The 27,046-nt window shown below is 49.1% G+C and overlaps 1 protein-coding gene across 3 annotated transcripts in view; it reads left to right on the forward strand.

Moving 5' to 3' along the window:
• The window catches only part of ZMAT4 (zinc finger matrin-type 4), a 66,966-nt gene that overhangs the window by 16,828 nt on the left and 23,092 nt on the right, over nucleotides 1–27,046 (forward strand). For 2 of the 3 annotated variants that reach the window (XM_055820347.1, XM_005233529.3), the window contains exons 2-4: nucleotides 1,812–1,913; nucleotides 16,281–16,370; nucleotides 24,137–24,293. In XM_055820347.1, the coding sequence (XP_055676322.1) occupies nucleotides 1,812–1,913; nucleotides 16,281–16,370; nucleotides 24,137–24,293 (349 nt within the window). The remainder of the gene's footprint in view (nucleotides 1–1,811; nucleotides 1,914–16,280; nucleotides 16,371–24,136; nucleotides 24,294–27,046) is intronic. The other variant, XM_027781103.2, reaches the window with a different exon arrangement.

Below are 27,046 nucleotides of genomic sequence, written 5' to 3' on the forward strand. Positions count from 1 at the left end.
CTAGGCAGACAGCAAAAGAAAACAAGCAGATGTCTTTGCAGAATCAGAGAGCAAGGGCACCGTCAGAGGAGCTCTGAGATCTGTGTCTTTTGTCCATAGACCATGAACACCCAAATAAACCTTTTCCTGGAGCCAGGGTCAGGTCAGTCTCACCAGGACCTCTGTTGTCCACTCAGCTGCTTGTTTTCATAAAACGTGCAGGGTTCTTAATAATTGTGAGGCAGCAATGCATCTAGGGCAGGGGTCCTCAAACTTTTTAACCAGGGGGCCAGCGCGCGGATGAAGTGGCAGGCAGTCATCTGCGGCTGCTTGGTTTCCCCCCCCAACCCCTGGCGGGGGTGGGGTGGGGGGGCGGGGTGTGTGTCTGTAAATACCGGGGGCCGGATGGAGGACCCTGGGGGTCCGTATCTGGCCTGCGGGCCGTCGTTTGAGGACCTCTGATCTAGGGGTTCTGTGCAACCACCTCCAGTCAGCAGCTCTTGCTGTGTGGGCTGGCAGGCAGGTGTGCACAGAAAGCTTCATTTGCTGAGCCCAGGGAATGTGCTGTCAGGCCGGAGCGGCATCCAAGAGAGGTCTGGGATGTACCCAGCCTGAGCTCCGCTGCACAGCCCACCAATGCCAGGTCTTTCTCCACCTGATTGTTTTTCTGCTAATCATATCTCATAACTTGTTCATTTCCATGTTGTTTTTATTCCCAGTCAGTGGGATAAACTCTATAAAAACTGTGTCATCAGTCTTCAATATGCCCAGGTTTGTTATGATTGTGAATTAATAGACTTTATTTTGGCATTAGTTAGAAGGCATTGGCTTCTGTTTTCCCTCTTGAATTTCCCTCTTGAAACAAAAAAATTGTTTCTTTGTTGGTTTTTGGTGTTTTTTAAAAAATACCCTATGAAGCTACTTCTGCTGTTTTCTGGCTCTGCCTGGGTTCGGTCTATTATAAGCAACAACTTTCCTGATAGTGTCTTTGTTATCGGTTCAGAGCTGGGTACCTACAGTTGCTTGCTTAACACGAACGGGTGAACAGAGAACTAAAGTATTCCTGTGAGCCAGGTCACTCAGCAAGCTGGTTTTGTAAGTAGTGTCCTTGCTGGAAGTTGGGGGGAATGCACAAATATTTAAACAGCTGCTTGAGAACAGCACAGCCCAGTAAATCACACAAGCAATTTCCTTCCGTGTCTAAATTGAGAAATATAGCAGAGCACCCTTCCAGCTTAAAAACACCTTCCTCCAGGTTGTGGCAATGTTTGTGTTTTCTATAAAACTCTTTAGCAACTCTTTGGTGTTGTATAACAAATGGTTAAGTGTGCTTTGAGCTGTGAGTGATACATGCTATAGCTGGTTAGGTATGTGGGATTTCTAGATATGAAAGGTAATGGAGAAGAACAGCCACTTACAACTGTAGCTCACATAGTAAATATGATTGCAGAGCTGCAGAGGAATCTCGCCGTATCTGCGGGCGTACAGTGGGTTGGGGTCCTCGGGCACAGGTGTGTGTTCGGCCGCCCTGGCACATCACTGGTCTCCAGCTGTGCCCAGAGCTCTTGCAGGGTGAGGAATGAACGCTCGGCACAGGCTGGTTGTGCATGAACCCGGGGACTCTGAACTGTAGATGTTGGGGATGGTGGCAACCGTCCGTGTTTAACACTTGCACCTGTATAATGCTGGTTTTGTTCCCTTGTGGTGGCAAGAACCGCTCACCTGGGACGTTGTTTTGCTCATCTCTTCAGGGACCCTCACCAAATGTGTCCTGTTCTGCCTGCCTTTTGTAACTGATTCTGCTTGTTGTCTCTTCTCTCTGTTGTGAACAGATGAAATCCTCTGACATCGACCAGGAATTATTCACTGAAAGCTACTGCAAAGTGTGCAGCGCTCAGCTAATATCAGAGTCCCAGCGCGTGGCCCATTACGAGGTAGGATGCTCTTTGGTAACTCTGCCAGTTTGTAACTGCTCCATCACTGCTGCTTCCAGCTGCCTGTTTTATGGGGTGGCATCAGCTACTGCCTCCCCAGCAAGTAGCTGCGCCAGCAGTTAAAGTTCCTTTCTGAAAACTCAAGATTCAAAATACTATTTTTACTGGTGGCCTCTTACTCTGCAGATGATGTCACTGCAATGTTGTCTGCTGCACGACTGTATTTTTCTTCTGCCTTGATTTACAAAGTCAGGCTGCAATTTGAATGTGACTGAAAGCTAGTTTTCAAAGGAGCACGGTTAGAAAGGGCATCAATTAAGAGTTCAGCAAAATGAACTCAAGGTTTTGTGTTAAATGTGCCGCAGTATGCTTTGAGTAGGAATCACTGATTGTGCAGAGAATACATTAGTATTTGTGAATGTATTTAAGGTAGGTAAGCAATAAACAATTAGAAAGGATATATTATTAGAGACGTGTTAGAACTGCAATTAACAGCACTGCGTATCTTCAAAACAAAATTAAGTAACTTCTTGTTAAACAAGGGAGGAAATTACTGAGGGATATGCTGCTGCAAAATCCTTCGAGAAGGGAGACCTGCTGCCGGTCTGTGCCGTGGCACGGGCTCCCTTGGCCGTGGGAAACGGTCCTTGTCACGGTGAGTGGCTGCTGGATGTTAGCCCCACAGGAGAACAGACGTTTTCTCATTCACGTTGGGGTGGAGAGGAGGGTGCAGGCTCGCGCTGTGTGCTGGTTGTGCAGGGAGCAGAGGACTCTCCCCCCAGTGCTGCCTGGCTGTGTCAGCCGTGCCAGGTGGCAGAAGCACTCATGCTATGGTCCAGTCTCTCCTGGAGGACTCCTGGAGCAGTGATGCATGTGGAGAATCTGGGGAGCTTAGCTACATTTTGCCCCTGCTTTTGGATACACGGATACTATCAGTGTCTGTAGTATTTCAGCAAAACCAGAATCTGTGGTAAGAGGCCTGGAAGATTTAAGTTTCCTTAAACTTTTGCTCCAATTCGAGCGTTTAGCAATGGATATGCGAGGGAGACATTTGTCTCAGGATGGCCAGTGGAGACATATGGGAAGCGTAATCAATGTACGGTATCCAAGGATGCTGTGCCACATTAATAAACAGTGCAAACAATAATGCACGTTTACTTGTAAGGCACTTATATATATATATAAAAATAAAAATATCGGTAAATTTCTTAAGACCTCTCCTGTAAATGCTCCTCTGGCTGCCCTCAGTGTGCAGCAGAGGTCCCTGGCAGCCGCTGTGAAGTCTAAGGCTGCAGTTTTAGGGACATCTTCCAGATCTTGATAACGGGGGATGTGGATGCCAAATTTTGTCTACAGGAGGCAGAAGCATTGCCGCAGAAATGGGAGTAGGGACTGGTGAGCAATGGGATGCTCAGCCAATCTCTTCTCTTCTGCGCCTGTCCTGTAATTGTAGGTATGAGCTGAATCATTAATTCATAGATGTTTTTGAAATGTGGAAAACAACACGGGTTTCTGTTGTGTATTTCTAGTGTGAGGTGTTGTGCTCATTTGTCATCCCTTGTGAAATCCCAGCAGCTGCTGTAGACTTTTGGCACAAGAATGTTGTTTCCTGACCTTGCCTGCTGGCTTGCCTAATGCAAAGCAGGGGGGTGGACAGGGTGAGCAGGGCAGGGGGATGGGCCCCGCCCTGGCTGGGGGTCTCCTCTGGTGGCCCCAGAGGTTGGGGATGCCTCTGCCCCACAGCTGTGCCGTGCTTTGCCGTGGCCCCACAGCTGCCTCTGCTCTCGGCTTAGCGCCTTGGAGTGTCTGTTCTGGTCACTGCTCTGGGGCGTGACACACATCCTCCTCATACCTGGTCCCAAGAGACCCACAGATGCAGCGAGGGCTGGAAACCTGCCCCAAGGTTTTACAGGGAAGGTGGTGCGGGGTGCCAGGCGTGCCCACGAGGAGCCCCGTCCGGGCGCAGCCGTGCCCCAGTGTTTTCCTCCACGCAGGCGACCGACAGAACCTTTGGGCTGCTGGCAGCTCAGTGCAGCACGGAGCCTTGTGGGGGAGGCTTCTGAGTCTGTGTGCTTTGACTGCAAATGTGAATGGGAAACCGCTCTGCAGTGCTCCCAGCTCCTTCCCAATGCGAGCTGGACGGGGTTTCCAGAGACCTGAGCAAGTCATTTGCAGTGAGTCACTTGTTAGGTGAACTTGGCCTCTTTTTGTAGTCAGACATCGAACGAGCAGCGTGCGTGTGATTTCCCTGTGTACATTAATCATGGAAAATTATTGGAAGATAATTTCTGCAAATAATTCTTGCTCTGACGCTGTTTCGTAAGGAGTTTGGTCCGAGCATCTGCCCCACAAAGGAGACAAAACTGTGGCGCTGAATGTCCCCAAGCTCCGTCCTGTCTGAGAACGCCGGCCCCTGCTGCAAGCCTGTTAGTTAATAGCAGGAATGTAAAATTCACTGTTTCTTCCTAATCAAAAAGCAGCTGGTCACAATTTTCACACCTTTCTTTTTTCTTTTTCTTCTTTTAAAAAGCAGTCTATGGTCAAAAGTGATTATTTTCGTAGGGTAGATATCAACTTCAGAAGGCTAAATTTTCTGCAAATTAATTTTCATTTCATCTTCTAAAGCTACTTTGTTTCAGCTTTTTGATTGGGAAGAACGCTAACAACTGTCAGTAACAAAGCACACAATAAAACCACAATGTAAATGATCTTTTTGCACAGAGCAAAACTTTTCATTTTTAATTGACTTGAACTGTATGGAGAAAAGCGAAATACTGCAAAACAGAAATTACATACTGGTGTGGTATATGCGGTTTAATCAGAACAGTTCAGCGTCTGCAGCCAGCTCAGTGTGCTCACTGACATCGGGAGAGCTGCCTGGGGCAACTTCTTGCCCAGCCCGGACCCCTGTGCTCCTGAGCATTTGTTTCCTTTGGTCGGCTGAAGGAGGGACCAGCGGACGGGGAGCACCCGGGGCTGGTGCCAGCCTGGCCACCCGCGGGCACCGGTGGACCTCCGTGCTGGTGCAGCTCTGGGGTCTGCTGGGGCACCAGGGGTCTGTCTGCCTTTGCCAAGAGGCGTGTGGAGCAAGCCAAGCAGCGTGCCAAACGCACCGAGCCCGGCGCTCAGAGCTGGTGAAGGTAACTGCAGAAGACTGTACTGGAAACCAGCGATCACAAGCTGCTGGACTGTGCTGGTAATGCATCTTCTCCCTCTGTGGCATGGTTTGTTTTGATCAGCAGCGCCCTTACCCTTGCTGAGCCAGAGCTTGGAGAGAAAGGGAAATTATCTGCTGCCTCTCTAGCACAGCAAATAAGATCTGCAGCCTTTGTGCCAGGCACTGAAATCTTGGCTCCTTTGTGCATGCAAAATAAGACATTTCTCTGTAAGAAAATAGAGGGAAACAGTGTATGAAAGGGGGATGTTTTTATCTTGCCAAACAGGAATAGTCAGTTCCAATCGCTGTCTCGTTTCCCTCTCCAAATCATCAACCAATAACTCTTTCCTACTTCTGCACTACTTTGCCAGGAATAAAAAATAATTTGATGTCAGTCGCCCAATATTAAGTGGTATTATTTCCAAGGGCAAGTGTAGTGGAAAAATGACAAAAGAATCAGGGTGTTCACAGCATATTTTTAGTTCCAGCTTGACATACAGCAAAATACTGCCCTTATTTTGTGTGCTTTGTGCAACTGTGTCTCTGGCTTTGATATGTCTGCACCTTTGCTCTCCTTTCCATCCCTGTGAAACTGCCAGGTACCGCTCTCCTGTCCAGGATTCACCTTAGGGCAGAGCTGATCTGAGGTGCTGGCCTTGGGATACTGACTCGTAATGAAGTTGCAGGCAACCAAATGAGAAAAAGCCTTCACAAGCTCTCTGTGTGCTGTGGTGCTGAATATCCTGGGAGGTTGCTTTAAAGGTATCAGTTAGCTTCCATACAGTGGTAAGAAAGAGATGAGAACGAATCTTACTGGTTGTTGTTGATGCCTGAAAGATCATGCGTTTGGATATTTTAACTCTTAAAGTAAGTGAATATCTTAATTTATCCCCTGAAGTATCAGAAAACTCCCTTCCCATTTCTGCTGCTGGAATAAAGCATGCAAGTATGGATGCCTGATAAAATCCCTGTGTGGTGATAGCTCACTTTGCTGCAGTGATGTGCCAGGCTTTCCTCACGTGCGCTGGCTCTCCTTTCCCCCTTGGAGGAGCACAGAGGAAACGGGATGACTGATTAGATAAAGAATCACAAAGAAGGGCAGAGTGATGCAGAACGTTCTAAACTATAGCTGGCTGCATCAGGCAAGTGGTGGCCAAACGTGGGGTGCCATCTGGTGCAGGGAGGGCATTCCAAGGCTCCTGGCTTGCTCGCTGCCAGGCGTGGGGGCACAGCAGGCAGACCCCTTCCAGACAGGATGCTTGGTCTGCACGAGGTTGGGACCAGCATCCTCCTGACACTCTTTAATGGCCATCAGCACCAGCTGGCTCCTGTGGCATATGTGGAGCGGGGGGATGCCTGGGCTGTGCCATGGCAGCTCCTTCCTTGGCCACCTCCTCGTAGTGCCCTGGGTGGCAGGGAAGGGGGGGAGGGCATGTCTGCCAGCACCATCCTCTGGGGCACCTTCTGTGCTGGCCGTGGAGATGGGGAGTGTCTCGCAGCTATCAACCTTTCTGCTCTGCTTCAATGGCACAGACGGTGTGTGTCTTTCAAGCACAACTTTGAAATGAAGGGATTGATTTTTTAAAATTTTTTGTGTGTGTGTTTTTAAATGACATCTGTGGGTGGGAGAACCAGAAGGCAGCTACCCAGCGTCTGCACCTTCGCGCAGAGCCCTGTTTGAGGAGACAGAGAGCCTGTCAAAGGCTGGGATTCTGAGCACATGGTTTCTGCTACATCTACATCAGGCTCCGGAGACTTTTATCAACAAAGCATCGCTATTCAAATGCTATTCATGCCTCAAAGGTATTGCAAAGAAATAACTGGGGCTCCTGCCCTGTGATCAGAAGCTCTAGGTTTTGTGTGGCCGCTTTACCAGCTGCTTAATATGCTCAACAGTGGCTGCTGCCCTGCATGGGGAAGAGTGTGGGAGGCATCGGGGAGGGTCAGAGGGCACCAGTGATTTGGGAAGTGGCCGGTGCCAGGGAGTTTGCTGAACAGGAGAAAAAAATTAAAATGTACTGTACTTGCTGCAATGCGATTGAAAGTCTGTGCCCCAGAGATGAGTTTTTCCTTTTCTGAATGTCTGCATCTCACCTTCCTCTGGAGTGGGAAGCCTCTTTGCTGCTGGATACTCTCTAGATCACCTGTAATTTAAAACTTCCTTCCAGCTCTGTCTTTGAGAGAGGCCGTATCAATCACTTTGGTGAGCTGCTCCATAAATTTAAAAAGCTAAGCTTTCTTAGTTGGCTCCGCATCCTCATCTCTATGTAGAAGTGTTCACAGCCATTAGGAAGATGTTACCATTTATTTTCAAGTTTCTCCTTGAAAATCCTGCAGGAAAATTACCAAATATGCAAAGTTGCTCTCAGATTCCACCCTGAGCTGCATATTCATCACCACATTTGCTCCTTAAGCTGCTATAATGTTTTTCTCCATTGTAATCTTTATTGCTTCAGGTGTTCAGATGGTACTTTGCTTTTTCATTTAAAATGAAGAAATACACTGGCTCTGTAGGAAGAGAAGCCTGGGAAGGTGTCCCGCGATGCTGGCTTACCTTGTGAGATGAAGGCACCATGCCTGAACGCATGTGGTGGAGCCTGAGCAGCAGGGGTAGGGCAGAGGCAAAGTGTATTAAAATTCAAATGCAGAGGAAACTGGGGAGAACAAATAAAGTGCCGTGCCCTTTGGCTTGTCTCCAGAGCTGAGTGCTCTTTGGAATGTCTCGCCCTGTCTCTGGAGCGAAGCGGGTGAGTGGTATCGACAGCCTCATCAATACTCCTTGTCTGTGTGGGGCTGGGGTGGTACTCGGGTTAATCTGCTTCCAGCTGGGCTGTCCTTCTCTGGGAAACTGCATAAAATGATGGCTTGTCTGAAGGAATAATAAACATTGTTTACTATTGGCACATTAGCGCCTTAAGGATCAAGATGTGTGTGCTCAGAAAGGCAATTCTGTGCCTGAAATATTAATGCAGTGGAAGAGCACATACTCTATTTAACAAAATAAATGCTGCACTAGAACACAAGGAGCTGGAATATTCCGTGTCTGGTGCCAGCTCCCCGCACGAGGTGCTGCAGGCATTTCCAGGATGGGGGGGTGGAAAGGAAGTGCTTCAGCTGGAAATAAAGACTGCCCAGGGCTCTCGTGTGTCAGGCAGTCTGGTGATGTTAATTGGGTGTTATTGAAGGGAATGCAATGTTTGCTAGCAATGCTTGCTCTCATGTGTTCTGCCACTGCTGCTACTTAACCTGCCAAGTTTTGGCTTGCTTTGGTGGCAGTAACCTGTAAATACTTCAGAGGGTGAAGGAGGAGGGGATGTCCCACCTGTTGTTCCCACATCCTTCACCATAACTGCTGAGAATCTGCTCTGCCGTGGTGTGTGCACTCTATATGGTTTTTAGCAGCTGCTCAGACGTTACTGTTCTGCAGATTGTGCTGGTGTTTGGTAGGAGAACCTTGGCTTGAGGAGGAAAAAAAATACCAGGCTAAAGAAAGCTTTGTTGTGGTTCGGTTACAAAGATGATGAAGATGCTGTTCTGTTTTTCATATTGCACATACTGACCTTCTGGAGATTGCCCCGGTACCCTTTTACCTGTGCTAACAGCAGCAATGAAGGTATGTTGAATTAAATGTGGCCACACATTGTATACGAAAGAGATAAGTGGATGTTGGTGTTTTATGGCAAGGTGCTCGTGCTGCCTCTTCCCTTTCCTGCATACAGTAAGTATGGACTCACCAGGGCAGCATTAGCTGCTGGATTGCAGCGTGCTTCAGGAAAGCAATGTAGATTAAATGATACTTTACAAAGCTCCGTGTTACTACTCTGTTGTCAACATTAATGGCTAAACGTTATTTTTAATGCACTCCCAGTGGCAAAATCTATCATGACGTAGCAGCAACAGCAGAGCAGATAAAGCCCTGTCATACAGCTCCCTTCCAAGGTACCTCTGTGCAGAGTCCCTTTTCTGGCTAAAAATAGTTGCAGTTCAAAGGTACTTTCAGAGCAGTAACAGAATGAACCTAGGATGAGACCCTGGGGCTGGCAGCAGTGGAGGGGCACAGGGGATGTCACATTAAGCCGACATGGACTAAAAGCGATGACACGTTGCTGTTAGCCAAGACAGGTGCGCCGTGGCCGAGCCGTCCCCGGGAGAAGCCCCGCAGCTACCGCTTTCCTGCAGCAGCCCCTTCCTGCTCCAGATGCATGGGAGGGCACCTCTTTGTTCCAGGTATTCACTCTTCGTTTTCTTTAATATTTTAAACTTGCAACCGGTGTTTGGATTTGGATGCCAGGTGTTCGAAGGCAGAGTCTTTAGTTATCCTCATGTGCTGTGACAGGAGCCGTCCGCGTGCTGTGACGGGGCTGAGCGGGGTCTCGGAAGCGGCTGGCACTGGCTTTAAAAGCGTTTGGTTTCAGACACGTAAAGGTAAAATGGGAGCAACGGCGGTGCTGCCAGCGTGTGCCATGCTGCAGAGCTGGTGCTGGCCAGCCCGTGTGCGGAGGAGACATTGTGTTTGTGCTAACTCTTCTGTTCCCTGTTGACACCAGGGTGATGGTTCTGTACCAGCAGTGAAGGTCATCTGCCCCTTGAGCACCGTTACCCAACTGCAGAGTGGCCTGAGCTGAGAAACCCGAGCTGCAGCTGCATGACATCAGTTGGCTGCAGGCGAACAACAAGGGTTTATCCTGCTGTGCGAAGCACATTTTGGAGGTTCACGCCCTGCTTGCTCCATCCCCCATGTCCCCATGCCCTTGGTATGTTTGCAGGGAGGTCTGTGGCCTTGAAAAAATCCCGAAACACCAGTGGAAAAGTAAATTTGTGGTTGCATTAGTCTAGGTGTAGGATCCGCACACAGAAGAAGTGTGAGGATGTGAAGTGGGAAGGAATGCTCTGTGCATTTGGGGAGGAACAGAAGCCTGCGGGCGATCGCGGGTGCTGGGAGGCAGGGCGTCTGCAGGGTGCCAGCAGCCTGCGAGCTGGGTGCTGAGCCCTGCTGCTCGTGCCTTGCTGCTCCAGCAACAGGCTGTAAAGAGAGTTATTTTCCTCTTCACAGGGTACACAATGGTGCATAGGACAAGAGATAATTTGACTACAGTCAAAATCAATATAGGAAGTGGTAAAGTTAAAGATCATGTAGCTGAAATAGCGGTTCCTGCAACAGAAAATTCATGCCTTGCCGTTCTGGAGGTCTGCAGGTGTCTGTCACACCAGGAGCTGCAGAGCCAAGGCTGGATCTGTCTGCATGGCCAGTTGTGAGAGGCAGGGCTGAGTCCCCGGGGGCAGTGGTACCCTGTGGATACCCGTGGTACCCATGCTGGTGGGCTACCAGTGCCATCCTCCTGCTTTGTCTGTGTGATGGGGATTGCACCAAGGGGAAAAACCAAAGGTGGTATTTTCTTTTCCCTTGAACAGGGGTGGTTTAGAAACCCTTTTCTCAAGGCCCCCCTGGGCTGTCAGTCTGAGCCCTCTCCAGCTCTTTGCAGCTTCGAGATGTCAAGCGCAGCACGAGGGAGGATGGGAAAAGGGTATTTCTGAGCTCTCCTGGAGGAAATGTTTTTCTTGTGGCTACGGGAGCTCTGAGTTCACACTGCAAAGGAGGATCTAGCAGGTGAGATTTTTCTCTTATGAAGGTGACTAAAGCAACAGTGTTGATTGTAATTAAATTGCCATGCTTGGACTGGATGCTTTGACCCCCTGCGACTGCAGAACTGTAGATGCAGCAGCCCCTTATCCTCCCTTTGGGTGCAGCAGGTTGCTGCTATGTGTTTTACTTGGAGCTTCTGAAGTCTTGTTTTTGCATTTTAAAAATTGCAGTGATCAAGATTTGGGAAAAGCTGCTGGGGCCTGTGAAATGCTTCTGGCCACGTGGGACATCTTTAAGGTTGTTGGTGACCCGAGTGAAGGGATCCGTGCTTGGCTGGCAAGCAGGGAGAAATGATCACAGATTTAGAGAAAACAAAGTGAGCTTAGTGGTTGCTTGGCTGAATAGATCATCAGTAATTGCCTTTATGTGTAAGCAAACCAACATCCAAATCAGTAATGTGTCTACTTGTTGCTTTGAAGAAGCCAGTTTCATGGGGGTGAAGATTCAGCTGTGTGCAGCTGGGAATTACGGACACGTATCTGTGTGCCCGGAAAGTCACAAGCATGAGCAGACACTTTTTAAAAAATTAATTCACAGAGGAAAAAGGGGAAGTGGATAGAAATGACCATAAATTATAAATGAGGCTTTGCAAAAATTACAAAAGGAGAAAAAGGACATTGGCACCCAGCAGCGTCTGGAATAACAGACGGGAGTTTGTCTCTGTGGCGAACAACGGGGATCTCGACAATAGTGTTTGCTGGTCGTGTGGGTAGAAGAGGCAAAAAAGGGAAGGCGTTTGCTGAAAATACTTCTGTCCTCTATTAAAAAAAGCAGAGGATGTTGTTATATCACAGAATGATGGGTAAATTGGTTCTGTTCCAGTAGAAATCTGGAAGTTTGTTAGGCAGCGATTATGAAATCTAGAATGTTGTTTTTTGAGTCAGCAGGTCCAGTAATTTGCGGGCAAGTGCCTGAAAAGAGCAGGCCACGTGCTCTGCATCATCACTGCTGATCCTTCATGGGACTTGGGAAGTGGAGGAAGTTTCTAGGAGGAAGGCGAGCGCGGAGCTGGGCATGGCAGCACCGGGGACCAGTGCGGGAGTCAGAGCCCTCCCAGCTTGGCATGGCTCCTGAACAAAGCAGGCTCTGGGAAGGGACTGGAGTACGTAGCTTCAGGACAGTGCAATTGGTATTCTGCATCAGGTTTAGAGAACTGGGTCTAGCCAAAATAACTTTTATCTCTTTTGATGAGATTACAAGTAGGGCCAATACAGATAATAAAGTTGGTGTAATCATATGACTGCATGTTTCATGGCAATTTAATTAAGAAAATGCCAGCATACAAAAAATCAACACAGTACAGACTAAAGGGATTAAAATCCAACCAACAGGCTTCTGAAAAAGAATTTATTGCAAACTAGGAGAAGCCACGGCCATTCGGGGTGCCATTACAGTTCCATTCTTCATCTCCCACCTGGCTGTCTCTGCCTGTGCTTGGCACGGCCACGTGTCCCCCAGTGTGGTAGGTCCCTGGGTTTTGGCTGGAGGACAGGGCACAGAGGAGGGAGAGCAGGAGAGGAGAGGCAGACTGACTGAAAACGTGATGCTGCCAGCGGAGGAGTGAACAAGCGGATGATAAAGGGAGCTATGGGGAATACAGAAATTGGATCAGATGCAAGCACAGCATGAGGAGAGCAGCAGAAATGGTTGATTTGAACCTGGCGAGGTGGTTGGGGATGTGGGAGGAAGTCCCTTACAAGATGGTGAAATGTTTTAGACTGTCAGGTCAGCTTAAATCAGTGGTGCAAAGTGGCAGCGGATCCCGGGGCTGCAGCAGGCTGTGGAGCTGGTGCTGGTGGGGGCTTCTCCTACACCCCCGGGCAGCGCTCGGGGAGGGAGGGATCTGTGTGCATCTCTGCAGCCCGGCAGACCCTGGGCTAGAGCCTCCCCTGGGGACTTCTGGCCTTGTGAAGGGAGATGTGTCTTTGTCCTCCCCAGGGATGTCACTGCTGTTGGTAAATTGGTAGAGAATCCGTGAAGTTATGGTGGCAGTGAGCAACCCCTCCATCAGCCAGGGCCAGCAGGGCTGCAGTGTCTGAACCAGCCTTGTCTGTGGCTACCAGGGTCCTGCCAGCTGCCGCTGCCGCCACAGAGCCGTGATTGTCTCCTCTTGCTGTGCTGCTGCTCGCTCTGGGCAGAAGTGTGCTGCAAAACTTGATTTATGCAAAATCAAATTGCATTTCATAGCACAATTTAGGTCTGCTTTGCCCTTTTTATGTTTTAGGGTTGAATTACCAGAACTCTGCTGCCTCTGCCACAATCTTCTGTATTAAAATAGATTTGATATAGATAGAAATGATCCATTTATTTACTTTTATTGATGAGCGTTCTTAATAATAGCACATGAGCTTGCAGTGCAGAGGTCTGCAGTTGCTATGTGAAAACAGGCTCTTTCTCAGCTTCCCCCTGCTCCCTGCATATAGAGTGTTGTTTTTACAGCACATAGTGTTAAGCTAGACTTCTTGCCTTCTGAAGGAGTTGTTTCCAGACAGTAGGGACAGAGAATTTAAGTGAAAATGCCTTTAGCATAACGTTTTATAAAGCTACAGAAGAAATATGCACGGGCACAGAAATACTCTGAGTCACCCTAAGGTAAAGGTGGGGTGGCTGTTGATGGGCGGGCAGGTATCTCCGAAGGCAGCGTTCTTGTTCCAGACCATGGGTTTACAGATGTGTCCTCCAGAGCTCCTTCAGACAGGCGGGACCTCTGACCATTCCATGGATGCTGGAGTGAGTGAGTGAGGGGGGCTGTGCCACCCCCTCCTGGGCACTTGCCCTTCTCGCCCCTTGGAGCTGTGGATTTCAAGTTGCTTTTGCAGAGGGGAAAAGATAACCCGCAGGGCTGTTTGTGAGCAGCATGCTAAGAATAATCACTTTGCTCTTGCCGTGGTGTTAGGATGATAAATACACATGTAAATGTAGAAAATACCAGAGATAAAATGGGTGACAAATGGGCTGTGCTACCTCCGCTCCCTGCGAGGGGATGAGATGCTCACTACATACAGGGATGATTTTAAGCTCTGCTTTTATAAACATAGGATAATAAGGCTGCATAAGGAGCCGTGTAGTTTTAAATTATGCCAAACATAAGTTATTTCTTTGCTTTAGCTTTCATAAATTCAAACAAATGCATAAATAAAGGTGAGAGGTGTTTTACAGAAGTCTGAAGCTTCGCTGCCTTTTAATGCCGACATTTGGACATCATTTATGGCACAGCTGAGTGCCATGGAAAAGAACACTAAAAATGGTTACTGTTAAAATCTTGCCTTTTCATCTTATGAAAAACCAACAGAAAGCCCACAAACTTTGTAACCTCTAAATTGAGCAGGCTGTGGCTGGGTGCGGGTCGGCATGGTGAGGTGCTGGGTTAGCTCACCTGAGGGAAGACCCCCAGGACTGCGAGAAGGATGACTTGAGGCTGGCTGGCTGCTCCGAGGGGTGTAAATACTCAGTGAAGGAATTAAGCTGAAAAGCTCTGTCCATGTCGCCTTTACGGTGCGTTTGACTCTCCTCCATCCCAAGCATGTGGTGCGAGGGAGGACCGTGGTGGCCTGTCCGTGGCAGGGGCTCCCTGGTGTGCAAACCTTCCTGAGGTGAAACTGGACGAGCCGAGCGTCGCTTCAGGCAGAAAGTAGGAGTGCTGCCAGACTCTGAGACTGACCTCGCACATCTGTCCTTTGCATTTCAAACATTTATTTTGTCATTTTTTAATTACGCCATTGCTGTCTGGACTGTTGGTCACTGATAGCTGAAGGTCTGGGTTTTCCTGCATTTAGCTCTGACTACAGCAGGTCATGCTTTCTAAATGCGTGCAGGAAGACAACTTAGGGAAAGGTATTTGACATTATTTATCTTGACTGATTTGCTCTATTAAAAAAAAATTATTGCATAGTTACATTTACACATACAAATAACAGTGCTCTTCAAATTTAGCTCCAAGTTCACACCACAGGAAAAAGAATGTTCCAGAACATGCTAATGATAATTTAATATTTTAAAATTGCAAATCCGTGATCTGAAATTATAATATTACAGTGCTGCTGTTCTGTGAGGCAATCAGAAATGGAGATTCAGAGAAAACATTTGCATAATAATAGCTGCTGTGCATGTCTGGGTGCTGGATGCAGGTATTTAGTAGCTGCAGTCTTTCCCCCTCCCCTTTACAGCTACTGGAAGACCAGAGCTGGCTGTAAGTTAGTCTTTTGAAGGTTTATGTCTGTGCCTCTGCTGTAGAAGCTTTTAAATCTCCCTTTACATTTTGCAAGTTATGAGGATTGCTTTGTCTGTTGGTGCTGGTGTGAGCAGGACATCTCCCTGTCTTTCCTTGTCCTCACCTGCTGGTAAGCTCCAGGCGTGCCCGAAGGCAGTGGGAAACCTGCCCTTGCTGTGTCCCTCACATGAAGAGTCTCCTCCGGGCATCCCTCAGCTCTTCCTCACCCCTCTAGAAAAATACAGGTCCCCTGAAAACTTTCCCGTGGTATAAACAATGCTTGAGAAGTACCTGCCTGCTCAGTGCTCTTCTTGAAGGAGAAAAACACGAGAAGTCCCTGGCCCACCTCGCGGGGGGGTCCAGCCCCCTGGCTGGATGGGGGCTGCTGCCAGGAGTTGGGTGTGGAGGGGCAGAGTGTGCTTGGGACCAGCAACCGCTGTCGGTGCTGGAACACATGGGCTGCATCCGTCCTCCGCCCGTGGTGCTGGGCAGCACTCGGGGAAGCAGAAGGACCTTGCAGCGGTGCCCGAGCTCCCGGGGCAGGATTCTGCAGCAGGGAGCATCAGGTCGAGCCTGGGCTTTCCCCGGCTCCTGCTGCTTAACCTGGAGCACAAACCCCGTTGTTGTGCTCCGGGAGGTTTTGCTCTTCTGCTCCCATAAAACCTCGAGGGAGGAGATGGGGCTTAGGCTGGGGACGCGTGTAGTCCTTATTCCTCTCTCTGCATGAGGAAGGCATTAGATTTCATAATGCACAATTATCTGGTAATTTACCTGTGGGAGAAATTTCTTTCAAACCTTTGGCAGGTGTCAGTTGGCGTATTTCCTGGAGAGTGAGTTTTTATACCCTTTATGTATTTTATTCTTCTGGAAGCTTAGGAACCGTGGGTTTCGGTTTGTGTGTGCGTCTGATCCCTCATGATGCCGTCCTGTCTCTGCCTGAAGCTAAATACCCCTGATCTTTGCAATCTCTCCCGCTATGGAAATGGCCTTGATGACAAATGTTGCTCTGCTCTCGCCACCTTCCTTCCCGCTCTGTCTTCAGGGGGCTGCAGGCAGCAGGACTTAGCAGAGAGCAGCAAGAGTGGACCATTTCTCCTGCTAATAGCAGGTGTCATAATCATTCCACAGTTCATTTCAGCTCGGGGGAGAGCTCTGTGAAACCTCTGTGAAATGCAAATGTTCCTCACCTGGGTCTTTCCCCCTTTTCTCCTCCCATGTCAGATACATGTATCAAGGGGATGTGAAATCTTACGGCAGATAGGTGTTGTATGCACAGCAATAGAGCCTCTCACTTTTTTTAATGTCATTTCTTCCTTTTTCTTTTTTTTTTCTTTCTTTTTTTTTTTTTTTTTCCAGAGCCGGAAACATGCCAGCAAAGTTCGCCTTTATTATATGCTTCATCCCATAGATGGAGGCTGTCCAGCTAAAAAGCTCCGGTCAGAAAACGTGGGTATACTTTAAGTCCCTGTTTGCTCAGCTGCTTTGTGAATCATTGACTCTCTGCTACAACATTTTTTCTGTTACAGCCACAGATGATCAGGTACCCAGAGGTAACATTTAGATTAGCTGAAATGCTAAGTAACTGGAAATAATTTTCAATAAACTATACAAGAAATATTATGTGCATCAGCAACAGTAATTGCATTTTTAGTTATTTGAATGTTCTTTCATGGGAAAAAGAAATGTGCTGCTAGCAAATACCCAGCATTTATTCAGTTTAAGTGCAGTGGCTAGTTTTGTGCTGGTGAGCTCTGGCATGCAGGTGAGGCAGGATGATGGCAGTGGGAGGCTGGTGCCTTTGGGCGGCTGGGTAACGGCGAAGGCTGCTCTGCAGCAGCTCTGGCACTGGCTGTGGAGAGGCTCTGCTTGGAGCAGCACTCCAGTCGCTTCCAGGCACGTTCTCCCAACTCTCTATGTGATGCCGTTCCCGAAGGTGAGGGTCGCTGGGCAGGGCTTTGCTGCCCGGGCAGTGGTGCTGGTGCACGTGCCCCCGGCACGGTGTTGCTGACCCCCCCGCCCCCGGGGAGGTCATTGGAGAGCATCATCACCTCTGGAGGTGTCTTCAGACCCAGTTTTTTCCTGAGAGTTTATGAAAACGAGAGTGCTGGATCCAAAAGGCTCCCCACAAAGGTTTGTGGTCAGTCTGCAGTTTTAAAAATTGGCAGCTGGGTTCCTTGGTTGCATTCAGATAAACAAATGAATGTGTGGAAATTGGACCGGCTCGCAGCCATTTGTCAGGCAATAAAAGGAGACTAAATTTATAAGGGACTGATTCACAGTGAATTATTCATTCAGCTCTTTCCCATATTCTGAGGCTGGTGTGAGAGCTGTTGATGAGGTTCCCGGCAGATAGCATCCAAACCATTTCAGATCTATGGGAGTGTGACTGTGGCTTAATGCTATCAATATTTAGTGAGATGTCTTCTAATTAAAGGGAGAAGCATGCAAGTTTTGCCAAAGGAATCTGAAAGCTCCTTGACACGGTAATTAAAATTTTAGTGGAACTTTTATGTTGCCCACAGGGTAATTGCAGATGCGATCTACCCCTTAACAACAGAACCTCACAGTATTTTTATCAAGTTATTAGTTACAGAGCACGAAAGGTACAGTGGACATGCACGTGTAGACTTGGAACATGGTCCTCTATAGAGCTTAGTTACATCTAACAAGAAACGGCATAGCTGTGCGTACACCGTAGTACAGGGATGTGGTGGACCGAGAATCAAAGAGACCTCAAAGAAATTGAAGCTGAACTACTTCCCGTCTCTGTTGTGGAAGGCAATAATGAGAAGCAATGTAGTTTGCTCAGCAATTCTTGATTGCACAGGGCAGCCCTTGGAGGGGGACGGATTAACAAGTCCTTGTGCACTAGGTGAATGATAAGCTATACGAGATCTACCTTCTGAAATTATTTGTTATGAAAATATAGCAGGGAAAACCTGCCAACATTTACAGCTCAACGTAGGCCTATTGCTAGATAGGTGGATATTATCCAAGCCTTTGCATTTAAAGAGAACAGAAATATTTAGGACATCTCTAACGCTGCATGATACCATCATTGCTGCGTGCAGAGTGCAGCTGCGTTGCCCGATCCAGGTATCCAGCAGTGTTAGTCAAGCTATGGCACACCGACTTTAATGAGTATTGGAAACAATCTGTGAAAACCAGTTAAATTTCTGTGCAGAAGCGTCTGCAACTAAGAAGGGAGTGTTAGCCTTTTTTTATCCATCAAAACCTGCACTGTTACATGACTCTATGCCATTTGACGTGTAGCCTTTGGACCGCCAAACTAAACACCTTGTCTTTCTTGCAAATGGCAGTAGGAAGGAGAAGCAGCTGCAGACACTCACTGCAACAGGCTTAAAACCAGCGTTTGCTACCTGACCTTTCAGTGAGGCGAAGGGTAGTGTTTGCTGTTGTTTGTGGACTATAAAACCACTCTGCATTCCCAAAACACCTGTTATCCTTTCCTAGTAAGAAGTAGGAGGCTTATACAGTTAGTCTTGCCCTGGATAACGACTCAGTTGTTGGGCTGTTCATTATCGTTTTATTTTTTTGTGGAGGAGGGGAAAAAACCCTCATGTCTTTGGTGTGCTGAGGGATTGTTGACCTTTCATTTTAAATTTCCGCTTAACATTTCAGCTGAAAGTAATTGGAGAAGGTTGCAGGCTGTGCCAGGGCCCCACAGAAACTGAGAGTCAGATCCTCAAGTACCAGAGTTGGTGAATCAGGTTTAACGAGCCCTGTCTCACTACCTTCAGAAAATAGGACCCCTATTTACTATCAGGACATATGTGATGAAAACTTCTTATGTGCTATGAAATGTGTTTTTTGGGATGGGAGAAAAGCCTTCAAATTCTTTCTAGCCCTACTTGTACTGTAAGATGGTAAACTGCTTTGACCAGCATCATCTTCCTTAAAAAAAGAAAGGGATCTTAATAGCAAGGATAAATTCTCTGAGGGAAAATAGCAGGTTATTAGGTTTTGTTGCTGAGGGTAATGCATGTCCTGCAAGGTGGCTCTGGAGACAGTAAAGCCAAGAGCTGTGCCTCTCGGAGGCAGAAGCGTGCCGACGGCTGCCTTGGGAGGCTCGCCTTCACTTCCCAGTCAGCAAGGAAATCGCAGCTTTTATAGCTTGTGGGACAGCATTTACTGTGTGCTGTAACTTAAATCTTCAGTGATTACACTGAAACCAGGATGAAATGGCTGGGTTCAGGGCCAGCATTCTTACTGTGTGTTTTGCACCTGATCAGCGATTTTCAACCAAAAGGTCAGGTATTAGTGTCAGTGAAAGGAATTAGTGATGGAAGAGTTGAATTTATTCTTGGACCAAAGGCTGGGACTGGCTCTGTGAGGGCTGCTGTTGCTGTGACAGGCTCTGTGCCCCTTGTCCTCCCTCTTCTCCAGGGCTTTGTCCTGTGTGGTTTTAAACACCCACGGAGCCACAGCTGCGTGGTGGGAGCCGGGGTCTCTGGCGGAGGAGTTGCCCTCGTCCTTGCCCAGCTGCCTGTGGCTCTGTCCCTGCCAGAGCGGGACCTGGGATGTGTGCGTGCCATGTCACACACCCCCCTCACTGACCTTAGGGCTGGCTTTTCCTCAGAGAGCGTATCGGTCCTAAGATGCTCTGAGACTTTGAGCAGGCGTTTCAGATTTAGATGGCCATAAACTGGTGCTTGCTCTTGTGCCACAAGAAAAGCATACTCTGAAATGGAAGTAGTCTAAATTTCACACAGAGCGTTACAGAAAATAGCTCTTTAACAGCAACACCCTCTTCACATGCAGAAAATTAACTCAAATTTAAAAGACACTTCACAGTGCCTTGAGTGCTGTGTTTTATATTGCTATATTTCAAGTGTCTGTATGATATTTTCTTCTTAGTAAAACCTAAGAAAGGAAGACAGCAGATTTGTATTTGTGGAATAAAAATCCTTACTTTTCCTGAGGATTGCTTAAGGAGCATGCAGCAAGGGACTGTAACTGCATGGTCCTGTGCGAAGATTATGCCTTTTAGCAGCTTGTTAACAGGCATCTGAATAACTGAACTCAATTCTGTTGGATGTACAAGACTTGCTTTGAAGTTTATAATATTACAAAAAGAAGGCCTATAAACTAGGCTGGCCCGGCATGTCTGTGGAGCTGGGGGAGGATGAGCAATGCCAGTGTTGGGAAGCGGATGCTTTATCTCCGAGCTCGTGGTGTGTTCCATGGTGCTTCAGTTTATGCGAGGCCATTCGCCCCTGTCAGTGCTGCATCCCTGCAAAGGTTAGCAAGAAGGGATCATCTGGAGAAGATTGCAAAAACAAATGGTAGAAGTATTCCTTGTGCGTTGGCTGGCTTTATGCAGCGTGGGGTTAGAGAGTTGCTTGTGTGGGTTTTATGGAAACTAAATTGAGATGTTAGTGCCTATTTACTGCTGCTGCTTTAGACTGAGCTGGGTGTGGGAGCCAGGGAAGCAGCGGGGAGTGATGGATGAGTGCACGCGTGGGTGCAGAGCATCCCTGGAGAGCGGGCGTCTGCCCCAAGCAGGCTGCAGGTCGACTGAGCCTTGTGCCCCGGCTCGGGCTGGGCTCGCCTGGGCATCCTGATCGACACGTGATGTTATTTTACCAGCTGGCTGTGTACGATCCTGTCAACGCGGTGTCTTTCAACAGGTGACAAAAGACACCCAGCTTGGGTTCCCCCCAGCCCATCTGGTTACAGGTAAAACAGCCACCGACAAATGAGAAGGCATAATTACCCTTCAGGGCTGGATCTGGCCTTGGGTGCTGGGCAGCTCTGTGTGGGGCATCGGGGGGGGGGGGTGGAGGGGAGGGCAGCGATTCTGCTGATGAATGGATGCACCAGGCTTAGGCCAGCGCTTAATAACACTTGAATCTGAACACCTCCTGCATCCCACTAACAAAGAGCATGAAAAACGGCTGGCTGTTGGAGAGCGAAGGTCTGTGGGGTTTGCACAGAGGCTGGGACGCTCAGGCCAACCAAGCAATTGGGGACATCCCGTCCTGCCCACGGGTGAGGCTCTGGTGGCCAAATCCCCTCCGAGATGCGCCCAGAGACCTGGGTGCGCTTGGATGAGCTGCGCAGCAAACTGTGGATCGGTGTAAATGGAGCCTTGGGCTCTAAGTGGAGTGTCTGAGGGTTGTTTGAGGGAGTTTAACATCTTACAATTTATTTTTTTTAACTGCAGTCTGTCTGTGAAAGTAGGTTGCAAAAGAGAAATGTCACTGAAGAGCAGACCAGGCAGAGGAGGGGACCCTGGTACATAAGCACTGAAGTGTATCAGCGTTTCAAACGAACTCTGTTGGAGGCTCTTTATATGTTGCCACCGCAGATGATCAATAGAGTCTGGGAATTTTTTACGCTGCTCTTAACTTTCAAGTGATTTCCCTTTGAAGATGTAAAATATCTTGAGAGAAACCTATTTAAAAGAAGTGCAAATTACACTCAGAACAGTACTAATCACCCCTGGAGATGTTTCTCTAAGGTTTAAGTTGATTTATAGTTAACAGCAGCATCAAAGGGGTGAAAATTGGTCCTTTTTCCAATGGTGCTTATTTTGGGGGAGAAAATGACCTTTACACAGTGGGTTGGGTGTCAGCTGTGTGGTCAGTTCCTGCTCCCAAGCGTTGCAGAGCTCGTCTCCTGCCCTGCCATGGTGGGGATGTGTGGGGGCACAGCTGGGGCTTGCCATGCTGCCCCGGCACCGCTGGCGGCTGGGTCGGGTGCGTTGGCCTGGGCTCAGGCTGTGCTTTGGTGGGGGACAGCGGGGTGGCCGCTGGTGCTGGTGCTGATTCACCCGTTTGTTTATGTGGAGAAGCTGAAGAGCTGTGCTCTGCATTCTGTGTCTGAAGATGAGCGTGACATTTGCAGAAGGGAGCTGGCTTTTGGATGCTCTCTGGTTTTCCCTTGGCCTGTGCTGTCCTTTCGCAGCGGTGCCATCGGTCCCAGCTGGGCAGACGTGCTTTGGGCACTCAGGGGCACGGTCCCGCAGGGGCAGTGGCGAGGGGCTGGTGGTGTTGCTCCCACCAGTGCCTGAATCTTTGTGCGGAGATGAACCAGAATGTGGTTACGGCTTGTTGTGAAGTTCTTGTAAAATGAAGACTGCAGCTCCTAAAGCAGTCTGTTTGCTGTTTTGACTGTACACCAGCATTTGGAATATTCGCTTAAAAAAAAAAAAAAGTGCACAGCTGTCTCTAGATGGCTTGTCACTGGGGGTGGGTCTGGGGCCAGGTCTGTCCATCTCATCCAGGGAATGAGCTGGGATGCTAACGACCTGCACAAAGCAGGTCATTTTCCAGCTTTTGAAAGGTCTTGCTCTGCACGGAGGAGTATTTTCAAAAGACATCATTTATAAATTGTACTCAATGGCAAACACAACATACTGAGATCTTTGGAAAAGCAAGGCCACGTATATGCACCCCTAAACGTGATTCCCATTTCCTTTGTGGAATGGGTTGAATAATTAGTTGTGACTAATAGTGCAAGTGTGCTTTTCCCCCTGCTTGCTCGTTGTTGGTACCCTTGTGTCTATGGAACCTGTTTATTCTAAGCCCTTGCTGGCAGCTGCAGTCAGGTTTTGCTCACAGATGTTCAGCCCAGGGGCTGTTGGTGAGCTCTCTCTTCTCCCAGGCCCTCCCCGTGGCTCAGCTTCTCCCCGCCGGGCACCGGTGCCTCTGCGCTCAGCCTCCGCCGGGGGGTAACAGGATGCTCTGTACCCCCCGGGGTGATGGGTGCCTGGGTGAGAGGGAACAGTGCCAGGAGCTGCTGCAGGGTCCAGGACGTGTGGTGGCACGGGCAGCGGCACCACTCCTGCCGTGGGGGAAACCGGCAGCCTGGAGCCACAGCAACCCCTCCTCGTGGGCTTTGCTTAGAGCAGAAGGTCTAAGCTCAGCACCCAGCTGGGCAGAGGTCGCTGGCTTTTATTCTTAGAAGAATAATGAAGAGTAAGGAAGGTTGGAGACAATATTGTCATTAAATCAGGGTTTACTTGTAAAAATAAAGATGCAGTGATTAGTAACTGTGAAGGATGGCCCCTTGCTGGCACTGAAATACTGAATGGTGATGTTCTTAACTTCTTCACTTTTCCAGTCACCTCTTAGCTGACACTAGGATCTCGCAAACCCCCGCTTTGCACCAGGGAGTTTCATTGTACAGATCCTCCAACAGGACTATGGGCTGCAGCTCTGAGTTTGCTTTAGGCAGCATCAGTTTCTGGGATGTGTTTTTTCCTGGTGTGTGCAAAGTGTCTTGGACTGTTATGATTGCCTGTTTTTTCATCTGGTAGTGTTCAAGAGCCCAAAAACAGTCTCTAGGAAAGGAACAGAACATACATGTGGTTTTTTAGGTGTTTTGCTGGTTTTTTTCCTTGTGCAAACCTTGCAGCGAGCGTTTTTTCCTGTCTTCAGTATGTGCCACAAGGCTGCTCTTGCCTTCAGGTTTATCTTGTCAGCAGTTCATAGTAAATTGTTGTGGCGAGGTACGAGCCTGGCTGCCCGGTGAGGGGCAGCGGACAGGCAGCCCAGGGTGGCCAGGTGGCTCATGGAGCTGATGGGCTGCAGAGAGGGTGCAGCCAGGGATCCCTGCTCCACCGGCCGGTCTCCCCTTGGTCTCTGCATGATGGGAGGGGTAAAGGGGTCTCCACCAGGGCCTCATGAACAGCAGAGCAAAGGCGGAGGGGCAGGAGGTGGCCAGGGCTGGCTTGGGGGACCTGCGCGAGTCCTGCTGGTTTGTTTGCTTCTCCCACCTGCAGAGAGGGCAGCCCTCCACCCTGTCCCCCCAGTGCTCTGGGGTCTCTGACAGAAGTGTGGCTGGAGGAAGCACTGGTGTCTGCTGGCAGGGAAAGCACCAGCTTTGTAGGATTCCCTCAGCTGGAGTACAGGAATAAGGACTAAAGGCAGGCAGGCTGGCTGGTGGATGCGAGGGGTGAGCTGCACGGCCGTGGGGAGCGCAAGGGTGAGCTTCCCGTGCACGAATGAGAGTGGAGGGGCTGGGGGCTCGGGAGTGCCCCGGGGGTCGGAGTCACCCCCAGGCTGAGCAGGGCTGGGACCAGGCAGGAGCGAGTCTGTGGGAGACGAGGAAGGGAATCCCCTTGGAAACTGCGACCTTGGCATAACAGCCTGGGTCCCTCTCTCTTCTTTCTCCGTGACTGTGCTTGGTGGGCTTATACACCTCTTTTTTTTTTTTTTTTTTTCTGTGTTTTTGTCTCCACCCAGGGCAGTGATGGTGACTCAGTGGATAAGAACAAATGCTGCACACTATGTAACATGTCCTTTACCTCAGCAGTGGTGGCCGAATCGCATTACCAAGGGAAAATCCATGCCAAAAGGTTAAAACTGTTGCTAGGTGAACAACCGGCATTAAAGGCCACAGGTAGGTCCAGAGGCAGCGAGCCGGAGCAGGAGGGTCCGGCGCGGGGCGGCGCGGGCTCGCTGTGCCGAGGAGGCACGGCCAAGGCGCCGGCTTGGTGCCTGCGCGGCAGAGAATGGATAGCTGAGTGGTGATGGCCGGCAGAAGCAGCTATTCATTTGTGTTGCTGTCATAACAACCTTTAAAAATTGCTGATGCTCATTATTGCCTGCTTTGTTCACATAGATTAATGGTTTATCAGCCAGGCTGGCCTTTGTACGAGAGTCCTATCTCTGGCTCCATGCTTCTGAAATGTTTTGCTCAGTGGAAGATAATATCTCCTCTGGGCACAAATAGCCAAGCCTCGCTTTAATTATCAGAAGTTATTCGACAGCTCAGCTAATATGTTTAATAAACCTTTCGTGCTACTGTACAGAGCAGCATATCATTTGCTTTTACCTTAGAGGGAAATCTGGTCTTTAAAAACTGTTGGATCGATCGTCTTTTGATTTTTGCCCAGATGGGTATTCATGCTTTCCTCCACGGTGATTCCAATAATGCAAGCCTATTAACTTTCACATTTAAAAAGTCAAATGTTGGAATCGGATAATTTAACCATCTTACTGTTTGCTTAACCATAAAGCACCTGCAAAGTGCTAATTTACTGAGAAACAAAACTTCCTCTGTGGTTGTCAGGCCAGAGGATACTTGAACAAACTGTTTTTCTTGCTGACCAGGCGGGATGACTGGGCTGTGGTTCTGCAGACAGTTGTATTTTAGTATTGCTACCAGTGGCACTTCCTTCAGAGCAGAATATAAATTCAGCTGTGCGTTGTGCATCCTGCCTAACACAGAGTGCATGAATCCTAGATGTGATTAAATAAGGGGGGCTGGCTGTGCGTGCATGTGTGTGTGTGTGTCGCTTTTTTAACTTTACAGGCTGTAGGTGCTTATGTGTATAGAATATAGTCTGTCCTTTACCAGGACTGGCTTGGTAAACATTATCCCCTTGGCCTGAGGGAGCACAGGGTATCGCTTTAGGTGGTGGCTTGCGTGTTTTAACTAACAGGGAAGGTGCAGCAGAGTTTGCCAGTTGCTGAGGTGCATCTGAAAAGTGCCCGGTGCTCCAGGTGCTTGGCACAGACCCTGCAGGAGGCGAGGGTGCAGCTGCGGGTGGCAGGGGGTGCTGGCAGCTCCTGACCGTCCCCGTGGAGAGCTGGGAGGATGGATCTGACATGAACTGATGTGGTAATTTGCAGCTGAGTGAGGGCTCCTTAGGCTGTTCTCTGCAGCTGGCAAATAATTGCAACGGCACAGAGAGAAGTAGTGTACTCGTTTATGGTATGTAATTGTCCAGTGCTTGCATTGGTGCTCAGAACCCCATCCCTTGTGTGCAGCCTTCCAGTGGTTTCTCCTCTGGCACAAAGGACCTGGCACAAACCCTAGTATTTCTGCTTAAATCCAGGTGAGTCTCTGAGGGTCACAGGAGTGACCAGGGAATAGCGCATGGACCAATTCCCACATAAGTCAACAATTCGGATTCCCCCGCCAGCAGGGAAGGAGTTGCTGTTTTTACCTGTGGGGCCATTGTTGCAGGCAGGACCCTGGGGGTCTGGTGCTGTTGGGGCAGGTGGGGCAAGCAGCCAGGAGCCAGGGGTCTGCCTGCAGTGCTGGAGTCCTGCAAGGGCAGATGGACAGGCTGTGGGCAGGAGGGAACGGATCTGGGTGCAGCAGGTGCCAGCGGAGAGCTCAGTTACTGGTGAACCAGTGTTTCCATTAACAAAATCGGAGAGGTGTAGGCTGGCATAGGTAGATGAGAACCAGCTATACGCCCTCCGTTGTTAGAGACCCCTGCAGGGGTGCTGAGGCTGACTTGCTGTGGGCTCTGTGCAGGATGGTGCTGGGGCCAGCCCTGACGTGCTGCCTGTGGATGCAGGGGCTGTAGGGCTCTGTCAGGGCAGGGCTTTCCAAGAGCTGCAGCTTTGTGTTGTAGTGTTGTCTAATTTTTTAATCACCTGGATCAGCCTCGCGGAGGCTCTAAGTGAGCCACACCGTGTGCTCCGAGAGTGATGGGCTCTTCAGCTGTTGTAATCACTAGGAAAGAGTAACTAACTCAAGGACTCATCAGCTCTTCCAGACACTTGATCTGGAAGATGGGGCTGAGCTGCAGGAATACATTAATAAGCACCTCCTCGCTCTCCAGTAGTTCTCAGAAACGTGCCCTTTGGACACATTTTCCTGGGCTTCCTACAGTCACCCAGCATTTTTCCACTGGGTTTTTTGTCTCAGTCCTTCATGGCTGGCACTAGGGAGCTTTTAGTTTCATAGACAGAGCTTCGGAAGGTCCAGGGCTCATGAGTCCTGGGAGCTGACCACACACAGCCCTGAGCATGCTGAATGCTCCCGGGGAGGAGGGTCCTGTCCTGGGGGCTTCACATGTCTGTGACAGCAGAGCAGCCAGGCTGCGGGTGGCTCTGCAGGGGAGTGGTGGCTGCACTCTTTTCAATAGGAAGATGTATTTTCCAGCCATTTTTCTTCCCCAGCTCCATGGAAGGGCATTCCAGAGGCTCTTGTACGCCCTGTGCTGGGACCAGTGGTGGCTCGCTTTCCCTTTCATTTTCATAAAGGAGATCGATAACATTTAAAATTAATCTGCTCAGAAGTAAGCTGCTAACTTGCAGCAATTAAGAGGTATTGATAATCACCTGTGTGTTGCTGCGGAGGGATCCAGCACCTTCTGACATTCCAGGGACCTGGAAGCTGAGCCCAGTGACCAA

This window comes from Falco peregrinus, chromosome 17 (assembly GCF_023634155.1).
Source record: "Falco peregrinus isolate bFalPer1 chromosome 17, bFalPer1.pri, whole genome shotgun sequence".
NCBI classification, from domain to species: Eukaryota; Metazoa; Chordata; class Aves; order Falconiformes; family Falconidae; genus Falco; species Falco peregrinus.